This window comes from Octopus bimaculoides, chromosome 6 (genome assembly GCF_046866305.1).
Source record: "Octopus bimaculoides isolate indiv1 chromosome 6, ASM4686630v1, whole genome shotgun sequence".
Classification (NCBI taxonomy): Eukaryota; Metazoa; Mollusca; class Cephalopoda; order Octopoda; family Octopodidae; genus Octopus; species Octopus bimaculoides.
Window position 1 is genome coordinate 111291394 of NC_142933.1, and position 15246 is coordinate 111306639.

At 33.1% G+C, this 15246-nt stretch overlaps 1 protein-coding gene across 2 annotated transcripts; it reads left to right on the forward strand.

The window, feature by feature from the left end:
* Positions 1–631: 631 nt before the first annotated feature.
* On the forward strand, positions 632–14509 carry LOC106873545 (chromobox protein homolog 1). 2 transcript variants are annotated; one of them, XM_014920950.3, is made up of 7 exons: positions 632–685; positions 1784–1897; positions 3906–3953; positions 4098–4249; positions 4366–4537; positions 5663–5763; positions 12333–14509. In XM_014920950.3, the coding sequence occupies exons 2-7, from the start codon at positions 1862–1864 to the stop codon at positions 12478–12480; spliced, it is 657 nt and encodes a 218-aa protein (XP_014776436.1). In that variant the 5' UTR covers positions 632–685; positions 1784–1861; the 3' UTR covers positions 12481–14509. The 2 variants fall into 2 exon arrangements, with proteins under 2 accessions (XP_014776436.1, XP_014776437.1); XM_014920951.3 differs by lacking the exon at positions 1784–1897.
* Positions 14510–15246: the final 737 nt, after the last annotated feature.

Consider the following 15246-nt stretch of genomic DNA (forward strand, 5'->3'; position numbering starts at 1 on the left):
AGGGTTTCTAACGAAGATCATAACGAAAGATAGAGTTTATTGAAGTTTGCTAAATAAAAGTTGAATATTAAATATCGAGATATTTATAGGTGAGGGTCAATATATTTTTCTTTTTTGTATTTTATCAATGATTCCACCCTTTCTTTTATGAAAATCAATAACGTTTTTCAAAACAATGTTTGCATTTGATAAATATGGGTCTTAGATAAGAAATATTATTACATGAACGATATTACAACTTGTAGGTTACATTACAACAACACAAGACTAATTGAACGGTTAATTAACAGAAAATATTGATTTAAAAATTAATGGAAATATTTTCGATGAGAAAAAGTGGAGGAAATTAAAGAGAATCGATCGATTACGTCCCTTGAATTTACTGCTGAACACTCCACACAAAACAATAAAGCGAAATCACGTGACTAATTAATTTACAAGAATATAACAACTTTTCTTGAAAACAGCTTCATTCTTTATTTCTAAAAAGGTTTTTAAATTTTGAAATTAAACAATAAATTAACAAAGTTGATTCCTTCCTACTGAATTTTCGACCAAAATTCTTTACGAAGGGATCATTTTCCCGCTAAAACCCTCTTCATAATATCCCGGATGTCATATTGACGCATGCGCAAAGAGGTCATTAATAGACGTTCAAATAGGCAAGGAGTGATATACCTTCCAGGTATGTATGACTTGATTGTTTAGCTACAATTATCTACTGATTCACCTTTTTCCATTAATTAACTCATCTATCTGTTCTATTTTATAATCTATAAAATAATAAATCTAACTAACACTGTTTGTTTAGTAGGAATAAATTTTTCAAAATGGCGCCTTAGCTGTCAACAATTCTGTTAGAACTGCCAGAGCTTTTCACTTCATTGTCTTTCTTTACCAAAATGCGTTTTCTCTTCACCTTTCCCACTGTTTCTTGCTCCACTTCCATTATGTATAATTTGATAGCTGTGGACGAACTCTTGCAGTTTTATTTCACTTTAGTTAAATTTAAAAAAAATGAAATCAGCCTCCCTGTTTTAGGTGGGGAGGTGGTGAAAGCGTGCTACACTTAATACTGCACAACATTGCCAAGATGCGCCCAGACTCAGTTTGATTTACCGCCTATTTAATAAACTTTTTTTTTTAAATTCATGAAAACTTATGCACGAGCCTCTTGTTTAATTTCATATTATCTTTCATTTCATTGCTATTTTCCCCACCAAAAAACTTTCCATTAAATTTCGGTGGAAGCGAGCACCACATTTATTTCTGCTTAGATTTATTTTAAGATCCAACAATGAACCGGCTTCGAAGATGAAGTATGTCAAGCTAGTCGTCATCTCATTGCGATCGTCTGGTTTCTTGCGCTTCTCTTGTAAATCCTATCTCATATTGTTTTATTTATAATTTCATAAATACTCATATGTACTTTATCGTTTTATTATTTCCCATTCTATTTACCCCATTCCACCCTATTCGGTTCCCTATTTCAACTTAGTTCCTCTTTACTAAATTGGGACAAACTTTTAAATCTCCAATTAATCAAGTGAGATCGTTGTATACAATAGCAAAAATACACGATTTAAAACCCATTTAAATTCTGGCGATTAATCAATGTTTTTTGGCTGAAATTATTGCCTATGTCTCATGTTTTAAATGATTAAAAAAAAAAACTCAAAAAACTGTGCCTCCTTATTTACACCATGTGCTTCTTGTGAGGAGCGGTTAATGTTTAAAGTTTGAACGTTAATTTTGTTTCTACATTTTTTTTCATCTTTTCTAGCTTGGATTTGCGTTCATTCAACAATAGTGGACCTCTGACTGTTGCGAATTGTAGACTTTTGCGCCTTCCGACCATAACATGAGTGTTGATAACCTCGCAGTCAAACAAAGAGATGTACTTACTTTTAGGTTTTCTTTATTGATGATGATGATAATGATGGAGATAAAGTGACACCACCTTAAAATCAGGGTCATTTTTTCTCTCCTTGTATCTTGAAAATCTACTTTTAAAATTTAAAAAAAAAAAAAAAATCTTCCATAATAGAGCAAAAAAAAAAACAAAACAAAAAAAAACTAGGCAAATTTTAATTAAATCCTTCCCCCTCCTTTTATTTTCAAGGAAGAAATTTTTGTCGAAATTCTCGAAACTTGCCTTTGGCTATTTTTCTTTCTTTCATTTAAAAAATTTTTTTTCCTAATTCCTTTTGGCGGTAGGTAGTTGAAGGTTTTTCAATCTCTCCTTCGTATGTTTCGCTGAATATTCTCATTAATAATTTCCATTTATCTCCTTTGCTAATCGAAGGAAGTTCATTAGTTTGGTTGGCTCCGTAATTACAACAGTTGCTATTTACAGTTCTTCATAGAAGCGGACACCATTCCGTTTCTTCCATGTCTCTAGACAAAAGTTCCTTCTGGTATGCGATGTTTTCGAAAACAGCGAGGAAGAGGAAACGTAACAAAAATTGGGTGTTTTTACATTTCCAAAGTTGTTGCATGATTGATTAGAATGATGATGATTATGGAGATATTTTGAAAATATTCTTGGTGGTCATGCATTTGTGTTTGGATCTAATTGAAGCTTTAAGTTCCAGAGAAAAGTACTATTAGAATTTTTGGTTATTTTGACGTGTATCGTTGCGAGAATGTTGTATATTTGTTGAGTGGAATCATTTTTTTTTCTTTAGTTATTTAATAACATGAATTTTTTAAAGACATATTTTCTGGAAATCTTGATATAAATAATAGTTCTTTGTTAAAGATATGAATGTATGTTGATTGGAATGGTTACAGTTCTGACTAGATTTTTGTTTTGAAAAATTGTGTAATTTGTCTAAGATAATATCGTAAAAGAGAAGCTTAAATTAATGAAATTTCAGGTTCTTCGTATCTCTAGCGGCAACTAATTATTTCTAATTTGAAAGTTGATTAAATTGTAAATCCAGTGTATAAGCCAAGATATTCTTGATAACACCGATGTTAAAATGTGTAATTTAGCTAACTAATAATTAATCATGTTGATCAGTATTACGTGAGAGTTGATGTGTTTGGAAATTTTTCATTGTCCATCGATTACCTCCAACGTTGTTTTGGTTGCTATTATTTATCTAGTTATTTATTTTTACTGTTTGAAAGGCTATAGAAGAACTTCAGTGGGACTCTAAAGCGGTGTATCTGTAAAGCAATTTTACTGGTGAAAAATATCTTGTAGATGACACGGTATCTGCTAAGAGAATTCGTATATTAAGTGTATAGGTTTGTGTGTAAGTTTATATCTACTATATGGAGTATCTAGGGTTTTAATTATACTAATTCTCTATCGATGTTTGTACAAAATGTAATTTCCTTTTAGATTGTGTGTATATATGCCATTTTTATGTTATTAGTTTATATTTTGACGTTTAATTGAATAATTGTATCAAAGAAGGGCAATAACTCCGCAACTAAACCTTGTTTTTCCGCATTAAATTAATGAGGAATAATGAATGAATGGGGGGAAACGTCTACATACAGATATTTCCATGTTGGATTTAGATAATTTCTATATTAATTTGTTTGCCTAGTTTTGCGTCATTTGTAATATATTGACATAAGTTGATTTTTTTTTTCTTTCCTCTCACTATGTATCCATCTATATATATTTTCTGGGATCCTCTTTATTTTGCATATTAAAGTCACTTCAGATAATTGTTTTTACACTTTTAAATATTGCATTCAGGAAAGATAACCATGAAAGCTAATTTTCACTAATCGGATACTAATAAATTTTACTCTTAAATTATTCATAGCATTTTCACTACGAAATTTTAATTGATAAAGTTTATAATTAAAATAATTATATTTCATTATATATTTCTATTTTGAATTTTATAAGAATGTAAAGCAGCTTCTATTTTGTATTGCAGGCCAAGCCGGAAGTCATGGCGTTAGAAAAGAAGCCAGGTACCACCCAAGTATGTATTGGTTTCCCATCTTTATCCCTTTTATTGAACACAATATCGATATAATTGTCATTTTATTTTATTTGTTTAGTAAAATTGAATTTTAAGTCTTTTTAACTATTCAACAATTTATCAGTGCTTCAAATCTTTTTGCAGCCCAAAATTGGGAAGAAAAGTAAAAAAGAATTTGAAGATCCTCAAGAAGAGGAAGAATTGGGTGAGGAGGAATATACTGTTGAAAAAGTGGTTGATTCTCGAATGAGAGGAGGTCGACGTGAATATTTACTGAAATGGAAAGGATATCCAGAGTAAGAATTGATTCTAGTTTGAAATTTGGTTCGAATACAAACGGAGGAGGTGGGGAAAAAATTTTTTTTTTTCTTACAAAAGCAGCCAAGCTATCCAAATTTCTTGTTTCTTTTAGCTCTGAAAACACCTGGGAACCCGAAGCTAATTTAGATTGTCCGGATCTAATAGCAGAATATGAAGAAAAGCAAAAAAAGAAACTTGCAGAAAAAGAAAAGAAACGGAAACAAAATGGAGAAGACGAAAGTTCTACTAAAAAGAAAAAGAAAATAGCAGAAGTGAGATCAACAGTAAGTATATTTGGTTTATTTCTGAAAAGTTTCTGTGACTGGTTAATCTTTTAATATTCAGCATATAAGCAAAGGTTCATAGTGAAATGTGTTAATAGTTTTGATCTATCCATTATTCTGTCCACACTACTGGACCCAGCAGAGTTGAATTGTTGATATGTGCAAGAATATAAACAGGTAAGATTTCATCAATTTTCTTCTGCTATTTTGCATTTTTCTCAATTTTAACAATGGCATAATCATTTTAGGGATATTTAATTGGCTTTCTTTTTCTTTTCCAGTTGATGTGAATACACTTGAACAAATGTATTTCTGGAATTTTTCGAGTTAGGGTTTAATTTTGCCATTATGTTAACTGATTTTTGCTCAATAAAAATTGCTAGTAACACGCACTAATTTTCTTACATTATGTAATCATTCATGAAATAAGTAAATTTACTATTATATTCAACATATTACCACTTTCAGGTAAGTGGTTTTTTTTTTTAACCCCCAAATAGTTTATTTCTGCAACTGATAGTGTTTCTGAAATCCTATGAGTTTAGTTTTGTTTTATTCTTATTTTTTTTATTAATGTTTATTATTCATGGCTTTGCATTCAATTTATCCACCTTCGTAGGAAAATAGATACTAGAAAAACTTTCCAAATGCTGGTACAGAGATAGCAGTAATATAGTTATGAACTTCAAGAAATGTGTAAAATTTAGCAAATATAATTTTCAAATTTCGTAAAGAACTTTCAACAAAAATAGTTTCTCTGTTCAGTTGTAATTAGTGAATTGCTTAGACATTTCTTAGTCTCTGATGTGATATTAGTATGAAATATTTGTTGAGTCCCTTCAATTAGTTACAGCCAATTCTGGGTCATATACTAATTTTTTTTAAATGGTAGAACTTGGTCTGCTAGGAATTTAGTCTGAAGGGCTAATTTATTTGTAGACAGCTAATATGTCGGTTTTCTTAATTATTGGGAAAATATATAATTACAACTGTGGAAGATACAATGGCCAGAAATTGCAAATTTTCGAGATGTTTGATTATTAGTAAATTAGTTTTGGATGCTAATGAAATGCAAAATAGAATTTCGTTTGTAATGAAGTTTTTTTTTTTTTTTTTCTAAATCAGGAAGAAGACAATAAACCCAGAGGTTTTGACCGTGGTCTGCAACCCGAAAGAATTATTGGAGCAACAGATAGCAGTGGGGAATTGATGTTTTTAATGAAATGGTAGGTTGAAATTTCGTTAGCTTCACATTTTGTTTGTGTAGTTTTTGTGGAATTTTCAGAGTGGTTAAAAGTAGTTAGACTTAACCGTTTAGCATTCAGATTACTTGGTCAAATGTTTTGAATCAATCCTGTATAATCTCATAGCTTTAAGATTTTGATAATGTGATTCAGTTTCAGAATGTAAGGTAGAAGAGGGCAGAACTGATTGGTTTGAATGTAAAACGGAATATTTTGGCTGGATTTGACCAGTTTAAATGTTAAGAGTTAGTGTTACAACATTATTCAGTGTTCAATATTTCATGATTATCATTTAACGTCTGTTGTCCATTCTGGCATGGGGGGGGCAGGTTTGACCAAGGCTGCACCAGACTCCAGTCTGAATTGGCATGGTTTCTATGGCTGGATGTCAACCACTCTGAGAGTGTAACGGGCTTTTATGTGCCACTGGCATGGGTGCCTGTTGCATGACTCCAGTATCTGCCCCAACTGATTTCGCTTGGCTTGATGGGTCTTCTTCTCAAGCATGGCATATTGCCAAAAGTCTCATTCATTTGTCATTGCCTCTGAAGCCCAACACTCAAAAGGTGCTTTTTATGTGTCACCAGCATAGGTGCCTTGCCACGACTGGTTTCACTTGGCTTGATGGGTCTTCTCAAGCATAGCATCACCAAAGGTCTCTGTTACTAATCATTGCTTCTGTGAGGCCCAACGTTTGAAGATAATGTCTTAAGTCAAAACCCCATCTTACAAGTAATGAAAGTATCTAAATGAGATTGTAGTTTTAATTTGCGATTCTTAAATGATGTCTTTTGGCTTGCATGACATTTTGTCAAGTGTAAGTAATTTTGGAAGAAGGCCCAATTGTGAAAATCGAAAGATCTAAAGGCCATAATGAAATTGATTCGTACTATTAATTTAAGAAAACCACTGAGAAGAAAGTCCCTTTCGTTTTGTATTAATATATATGGGATAATGAAAGGAAGACATGCAGTGTGGCTTTGGTTTGGTTTCATTCTAAGTTGAAAGTGCCTGGCAAATTATCCTAAAGCTTTTTTTAAAGAAAGTTCTTTGATATAATCCCATTCTCTGAGGACTGAATTTTAACTATGGCGAGCTGTCGGACCGGGATCTTAGGTGCACTGGAATTGGAAATGATAAAAGGGATCTTTTTTTTTTTTTTAAAGCATTTTTCTTGGATATTTCTCAAGATTTAGAATTTTTTTTTTTTCTATTTTATCAATGTAAACTAATTTATGATAATGTGGTATGACTAACCGGTTGATGCATATATGAGAATTGTCATGACTTAATGCCTAGGTTATTAGATAAAAAGCATCCTGATGAGATTCATACAAGAGAAAGGCTTCTTGGCAACTTGAGAAACGTCATTTGTTCATCATTATTGTCATGGGTGGTTGGCAAGTGTGGGACGGTTTGACAGCTGAAGACATGGTTTATACGGCTGGATGCCCTTCCTAACACCAACCACTTTACACTGTGTGGACTGGGTGCTTTTTACATGACCCTGGCATCTATGAGCTCAAGACTTGCCTGAGAGTAGGATGTAGAGGACATGCCTATGTATATGGACATCCCTGATTTAACTTAGATGGGTGTATCTTCTCAGGTACAGCAGAAGTGGCCCCAATGTTCAATGATCCTTTTTCACCACTATGACCCTTGTTTTCCTGGGTCTTCTTCAACATGTTCTCTCCACAATTAAAGATTGGCGCTTCTTGATGCAGCTTTTGTCATATGCATCACATACCTATTTTGTTTGCACACTGCATCTGTTGCCTTGTATACCCAGATTCTCTCTCAAATCACATAAACTCAGTTTGTATGCACACCCTGACATTACCCATCCAAGTGAAGCATGCCAGCTTCACTTCTTTTGAACCATCGCATGTCAATATTGAATTATACAATATTATCGCATATGTAATTGTCTGATACTATTCCCAAAGTGAAAAAGTTTTTTGTTGATACTAGCAAAAAAAAAAATGGAGTGATTAATGTCCAGTTTTCAAAGTCTACACACGTTCCAGATATTGATATTTCTCCCTGTTACTCTCTATTGATGTAGTGCCATAATAATGGAAGAAAAGTCTTGTAAAATTGGTTCAAAGTAGGCTCAACAGAAGGTGTTGAATGTTTAGGAGAATGCATTTCAACTGTTCACCTGTAAATTATCAGTTATTTTAAATTGAATGCCTATAAAACAATAAGAAATTGAAGTCATTTTTAGATTTCAGAGCTAATAACAGAAGATAGAAGTGCCATTTCTTTTACTGGTTTCAGTGATTGGACTGTAACCCTGCAAGGGCACTACTCTTTAGGGTTTCATCACCATTTACTGAATTCATAAGTTATGGGACAAAATGTTTTAGCCTGAAAATGCATTCATATATGGCTGCCTTATGTTGTGGTATTATCTTGTCTGAGTTCCATTGTCAGCTTTGGCATAGTTTCTTATGCTTCCTAACGGCTGGCTGCTTTATAGTGTATACTGGCATGAGTGAGGTGACAACTTGTAAGACAACCCTTCAACTGAATTGGGTTTCAGTATTGAAGAATGTGGCTTTCTTTCAAGTGATTGAAAAGTTAAAGTATGATAGTGAAAAGTTGTCTTGATTAACATGTGATATAATTGGAGAAAGAACGGCCGACAGTGAATGTGAAGCCTTCTCTGAATTTGTTTGTCTGCTTTTATATTCATCTCACTGTTGTAGCCTATCATTCTTACTACACGTTGGTTTCTTATTGCATATGGGTAACGTTTTTGGCTTTGATTTTTTCCTTTCTCATTTATCGATAACTTTAAAAACCTAAAATGCATTCTCACATGATTTAAATTTTAAATAAAGATCGGACAATGGCCATATCCCCTTTGTTTATTGATGATGTGCATATTTGACTTAGTAAGAGGTTTCTCTGTAAATCTGTGGTGGATCTTCATCTCAAAACTAATTGTTAACTTTTAAAATCTATTTAAATCTCACCCTGCAAATTATTAGCCAATATTCAGCTGAGATATGTTGTATAAAAGAATTGTGCACTTTATTGAACTTCCAAATTGAGTTTCTCTACACACAACAAGTGCACCATGTTATGAATATTACTGGCATTTTTCAAAACGGTTGAAGAATCTGCAAAATGAAATTAATTAGTCCAGATTGGTCAAAGTGGTTGCAAGGCTGTGTTTGTAGTGATTTTGAGAAATCCAGTTTGTCATTGATAGAATTAGGATAAATTCTATTAATAATACTTCAGCATTCAAATTATTCTGTCGAACAAAATCTTGCATTATCTCATAGCTTAGAGACTTTGTTGATGTAATTGCATATTTTAAGAATAACATTATCAGGAAGGTGTGAAAGGCTGGATCTGGCTGCTTTGAACATAAAACAGGGAGAATAATTGGGCCAGATATGACTGGTTTAAATGCTAAAGGGTTAAGAAAGGTAAATTGTGTGTAGTTAGAAATGGAAGGCAGTTTGTAGATGATAGTAGAATTCATAAAATGGGGGTCAGAAAACTCCCTTCCGAAAGGGGCTGGTTGGACGGGTGAGTGAGTCCAGCATAGATATCTTCAAGCCCAAACATGGTTGAGTTTTTCAAAAGTACATTAGAGGAAGATTAAAAACCCAACCCTGTTCGACAAACTTGTGTCCAGTAAGTGTTTGTGTGTGGCTCTGGTTGGGGCATTTGGTTCATGATCATCAGGTTGTGAGTTCAATTCCCAGCAGCATGTTGTCCTTGATCAAAGTACTTTCACATTGCTCCAGTCCATTCAGCTGGCAAAACTGCTTTGTACTTGTATTTCGAAGAGCCAACCATGTCACATTCTGTGTCCTGCTGAATCTTTCTGAGACCCTTTTTTTTTTTTTAAGGGTACATATTTGCCTGTGGAGTGTGTATCCGCATACACATTAATTTCACAAACGGGCTGTTCCATTGGTTGGCTCTACTGGAACCTTACTTGTCATAACCAGAGTACCATTTTGAGTTGTCTGTATGTATAATACTCTCCTACTTAGAGAAAAGGGCTTTTCTGTATTACAAATTAATTGACAAATCCCACTGGTGTTGGTGACATGAAAAAACCCACCCAGTCCACATTGTAAAGTGGTTGGCATTAGGAAAGGGACCCAACCGCAAAAACCATGTCAAGCTAAATAGAGCATGATGCAGCCTCATGGATTAATAGACCTGGTCAATCTGTCCAATCTAGGCCAGCATTGAAAACGGATGTTAAATGACTGAGCATCCAGTCTACACTGATCGAAGGGCATCAAGCTGTAAAAAGTGTGCCAAAACAGACACAGAGCATGTCTAGTGCAGTCTTCTGCCTGGCCAACCCATGCAAGCATTTAGCAAGATGGATGCTAAATAGATAAATGTATGTGTTTGTGTCACCTTGCCTTGACAGTGTATGATAGTTGTGACTGATTGCTACTATCATTCAAGGAGTGTCATTTTCATTCCAATATTCTACAAGAGCATGTCTGGCAATGGGGACGTACTGCCTTGCTTGGAAACGTATATGGGTAGGCAATGGGTGTAAACCGAATCTCAAATAAGAGTGTGCATGTATTGTAGGATTTTAATGCATCAAAGCAATAATAAAGAGCATGAAAAAGACTGCATATGTATATATATATATATATATTTATATAAAGGGCATTATTACAGAAAAATAAAAACGCCACACAGTGGCATTCTCAAAATAACCGCATTTAGTACCCAATGCGAGGAAAAAACAACCAAAAGAAGATTACCAACTCTCTTTTAAATAGACTTAATTGTGTATCGACCGATTTCGCGATTACTAGAATGAATCTAGATTTCGTTCATCAGCACAGTATTGTCCCAAAAATATATATAAATAAACAGAATTCTCACCTCACCAAAAACGAACAACTACATATCCGACAGAAAAGGGAATGAAGTTTATCTGTATATATCTTCATCAAAGAAGCGGGAAATACTTCCAGGTTGTTTTTGGGTACCCATGTGGAGACAGGAATAAAAAATTCAACATTGAATGTATTCCGTGTATATATTTGATAAGTAAATTCAAAAAAGGATAAAACTCTTTTAAAATTCTTATAAAAGAGTTTTATCCTTTTTTGAATTTACTTATATATATATATATATATATATATCTTATGAAGGCACATTTCTCAGTGGTTAGGGTATTCAGCTCATGGCTGTAATGATGCGAGTTCAATTCCTGGTGGTGCCTTGTCCTTGTGCAAGAGGCTTTCTTTCACTTTGCTTCCAGTCCTCTCAGCTGGCCAAAATGAGTTAAACTTGTATTTCAAAAGATCAGCTGTGTTACATTGTGTCATGCTAAATCTCCCTGAGAACTAACTGCGTGAAGGGTATGTGTGTCTGTAGAGTGCTCAGCCACATGCACATTCATTTCACGAGCGGACTGTTGTGTTGATCAGATCTGGAACCCTCGTCGTAATCGACGGAGTAACAGTGATATCTAACGATCCTCAAGGTTAGTTGGGTTTTTTTCCTTGTCACATTTCGCACTGCCCTACCCCCTGCAAGAAATACAGAGGTAAAAAGAGGTGCAAGATGAGTGTATATACTAAGTTTTGTGACAGGAGTGGGGGACTTAAGTAACAATTACCGTAGAAACCCATGTAATTTACGCATTTTTTTTTTTTTTTTTTTCACAAAAATAAAATTAAACTTTAGTGGGTGCATATATTACATGAGTAGGTCGTTTCCAGGATTTTTTAGAAATGTTTTTTTGTTGTAAAAGGACATACAAAACGTAAACATTCATTCTGGAAGTTGACTCATTTAATGTCAGAACAGGTTTTTATAGAAAAAATAACGATTTAAATATAATGAAGTTGACTTTTATTTATGTTGGATGGTATAATGCTTATCTTTTCTGTATAAATTTACTAAAACCATTAAATGGTTAACAACTTTTTGAAGTCTGACATTCATGCTAGTAATTACGGCCCAGGCCATATTTTACTCGGTTGAGTGGTGTCATCCAAGCTGATGTTTATTGATAATCAGACTTAATTTGCCACACACCTGTGCGTATTTATCAGCTTAGTTTTTGTTGATAATTCTTAACTTTTCCTGTAATTGATTTAAGACATACAGCAGTATGCTAAAGGTAGGACATAATCCCTTGTGGGCAAGAAATGTAAAATAAAGTTTATTATAAACAACACAAACACTTTATAAATTTAATAGCTTTTAATGTGATACCTGTTAAACAGAAATTACTTTTAATGAAAATTTGATAAAATCTAATAAGTGAAATTATGCTAAATACAACTAAATTGAACCCCACCACCACATCGACAATTCTGAAAACTTTTGGGCGTGAATTTTACATGAGCAAAACACTTTTTTTTTTTTTTTAAACAATTTTTATCCTGAAAAATCACCTGTGTAAATTTTTCTTACGGTACACAAGTGGGAAATTGTTTTTGAGAATTAGTATTAATTTCGATGTCATTGCAGTATGCCCACACGCACACATTGTCGCAGTGGATATTATTTTATTTTCTTTGTTTTTGTTGTAGGAAAGATAGTGATGAGGCAGATTTGGTACCCGCAAGACAGGCCAATGTCAAGTGCCCACAGATTGTAATTGCTTTCTATGAAGAAAGGCTAACTTGGCATACACACAATGACAATGAAGATGAAGAAAAAGAGGAGAGCAAGTCATGAATTACAAATGATTAAGTTTGTTTCAGCAATTTTTATGTCCACATTTTGTACAGTCAATCATCTTGTGTAGTGTCCTATAACAGTCTGTCTGGGATGTGTGGCAATTTTATTTGGCAGAGAAACTGGTACAAGAGCATGTTTTATTACAAATCACAAAACAAGATGAGTATTAATAGTTCATCTCTCAAAATTCATTGATATTGTCACGCCAACTTCTTTCACCCACCCCCCCTATTGCTGTACCATTTTTGGATGAATGCTTTTCATTGTTCTATGGAAATCCCTGCTGATGAAAGTGAATTAGGTCTTGTTTGTGTTTGGGAATGAAATAGGGACATTGCTGCTACTGCTGGGATTAGTTGGTATTCAAAAAAAAAAAGCCAATATTACAAAAAGCCAGCTTTAAATGCTGATAAATCCAAATTACACAACCTACCCACTTTAACTCCCCAGGAATTTATTGTATTTTACCTTTTTTTACTTCTCTATCTTCATTCAAATATTCTTTTTAAACATTACTTCATTTAACAACCAAATTTCACCTCCTTTATAAATCTCTGCCTCTCTTTTTAGGCAAGGTAAGCAACTGTTTTTATTATATAAGAATTGTCCACATTTGTAAGCTTGTAACAATGACATGGAACATCAATATTTGACAATTAAACATGAAAGTAATTAAATTGTTAATTATAGGTTTTCAAAGTGGACTTTTTGCAGTCATGTATTTTATTTTTACAAAAAGCTATTGTACTTACAACTTAATTAGATTTACTCATTCACAAAAGTTGTATATATCTCCATGTAACATATCTATGCCATTTTCTTTAGAGACCGTTTCATTGTGATCATGACTCATCTGATTTCATTATCGGTGACATACACTTGATGATTGTACAGTAGACAACTGGTCCAGCCAAGTTTGATTGTAATGAGCTTGGTGGGGTTTGCTGCAAAGATTGTTAATTTGGTTCAAGTAGTAAATTACGTAATATCTTATAAAAAGATTGGATTGAGAAGAATTGTATGGGGGTAGGGACATTGTCACGTTCCCAACTGCTTCTCACTCAACACTTTACTTGGATCATCACTAAAGAGGCTACAAGTATATGAATTCTCATTGTCATTAGTACCTTTAAGAATCTCATATTGAAAATTGCTGTTTGTACTGTATTGTTCATTTGTGAAGACTTGCTGGATTAGGATGCTGTATGTAAACTTGCTAATTTCCTTGATTCATTACTTGTATTAGAAAATGGTAGTGCTCCCATGCCTGTGTCTCGTGAAATAAATGGATTTTAATCAAATTCTTTCTCCTTTCCCTTATTTACTTTTTTCTTCTAGCACTTGAAGTACTTGTACCATTATTACAGCCAAAATTTATTTAGTTGCTAAAAACCTTATAATACATTACGATATTTTATATATATTGCAATACTATTATAAAAAAAGACATTGTTTGGCACCAAGATCGATGTTAAATTTTCTTGTTAGCAGTGACTACTTTCCATTTGATTTTTATGCGACTGACTTAATCAAAGACACGTGGAAAATATTTCAACTGCTCAAGTTAAAGCCACTTAGTGTGTGTATGGGCATGGCTTTTATTTTTACCCTTCCCTCTAAATTTCAGCATTGTTTGGGAGTTAAACCAGTTGAATGGTTGCACAAACTAATGCAACTTATTTACACTTGTGCCAAACTATTTCATAAGCAGAATTAGTTAATTGTGGTTGTGGGTTTCATATGATTTTTATTTTTCATCTAAGATTCAGCTAATTAAAAAAATTTTTTTTTACATTTACTTCTTGTGTCTAGATGCCTGTTGGTGTTATATATCTCTGATTTTTCCAACAAGTAGGTTCTAGTTAAGTTCTATGTCCCTCTTCATTCCCTTGGCAGTTAACTAGTAGTTATTGTAAAACTGTTACTGTTAGTAGACATATACTAGCTTTCATACACTACAATGTACTCGGATCACTACATTAACTGCTCCTCTTCATGTAATAAAATTAAACGTCACAGACAGAAATTGTGTTCACTGATTTTCATTATAAGAATTTTCTCTAAATATTTTTGACTTCTATTTTGTAATTAAACATAACTAAAACTAATAAAAGCTGTACTTTTATATGTAAGCAACATGTTTCTCTAGCTTTATATTTTTATTTTAAAGTGTTCGGTCTCTGTTCAGAATGTTAAAAATTTACATAATAAGGCCTCTTTCAAAGTTGTTCCAGCCTGGTGAGGCGGGGAGGGCAATCCTTTGAAAGAATTCAGGCACTTAGGAAATGTTTTTGACTTGGACTTTATTTTAATACTTGTTTAATTATAGTTTAAAATGTTTCTTCATTTGATATTCTGCTTTCTAAATGCTCAACCAGTTTTAATTGATCCACTTAATAATAGAAACATTTTTCTTTATAAAATTACAATTAATGGTAGTCCTGTTTGGATGATGTTGTCTGGAGCGAGCTATCTTTATTTTTCATTTTACATTTATCTGGATTCATTTCAAAATCTATTTCATTGGTTTTACAAATGTCATATTCTGTCATTATTCGAAGTGAATGAAATGAGAGGCTGTATCCCTTTTAGCATAATTCTCCATTTTGGCTCTTTATTAGACTTGTTTGTAAGTTACCTGCTTGTTGAATATGAATTGGTTTTTATAAATATTCTAGGTTATTGCCTAAACAATGCAAGGGGAAGCAAATAGTTTTAAAATTAAGATGGGTCCTGGTTATAAACTGCATTTTAATATTTGCT

Coding starts and splice junctions, on each gene's coding strand:
- LOC106873545 (XM_014920950.3), top strand. CDS start 1,862: ATGAGTGTTGATAACCTCGCAGTCAAACAAAGAGAT. Junction 4,250..4,365: donor AAATGGAAAGGATATCCAGA/GTAAGAATTGAT, acceptor TGTTTCTTTTAG/CTCTGAAAACACCTGGGAAC. Junction 5,764..12,332: donor TTGATGTTTTTAATGAAATG/GTAGGTTGAAAT, acceptor TTTTTGTTGTAG/GAAAGATAGTGATGAGGCAG.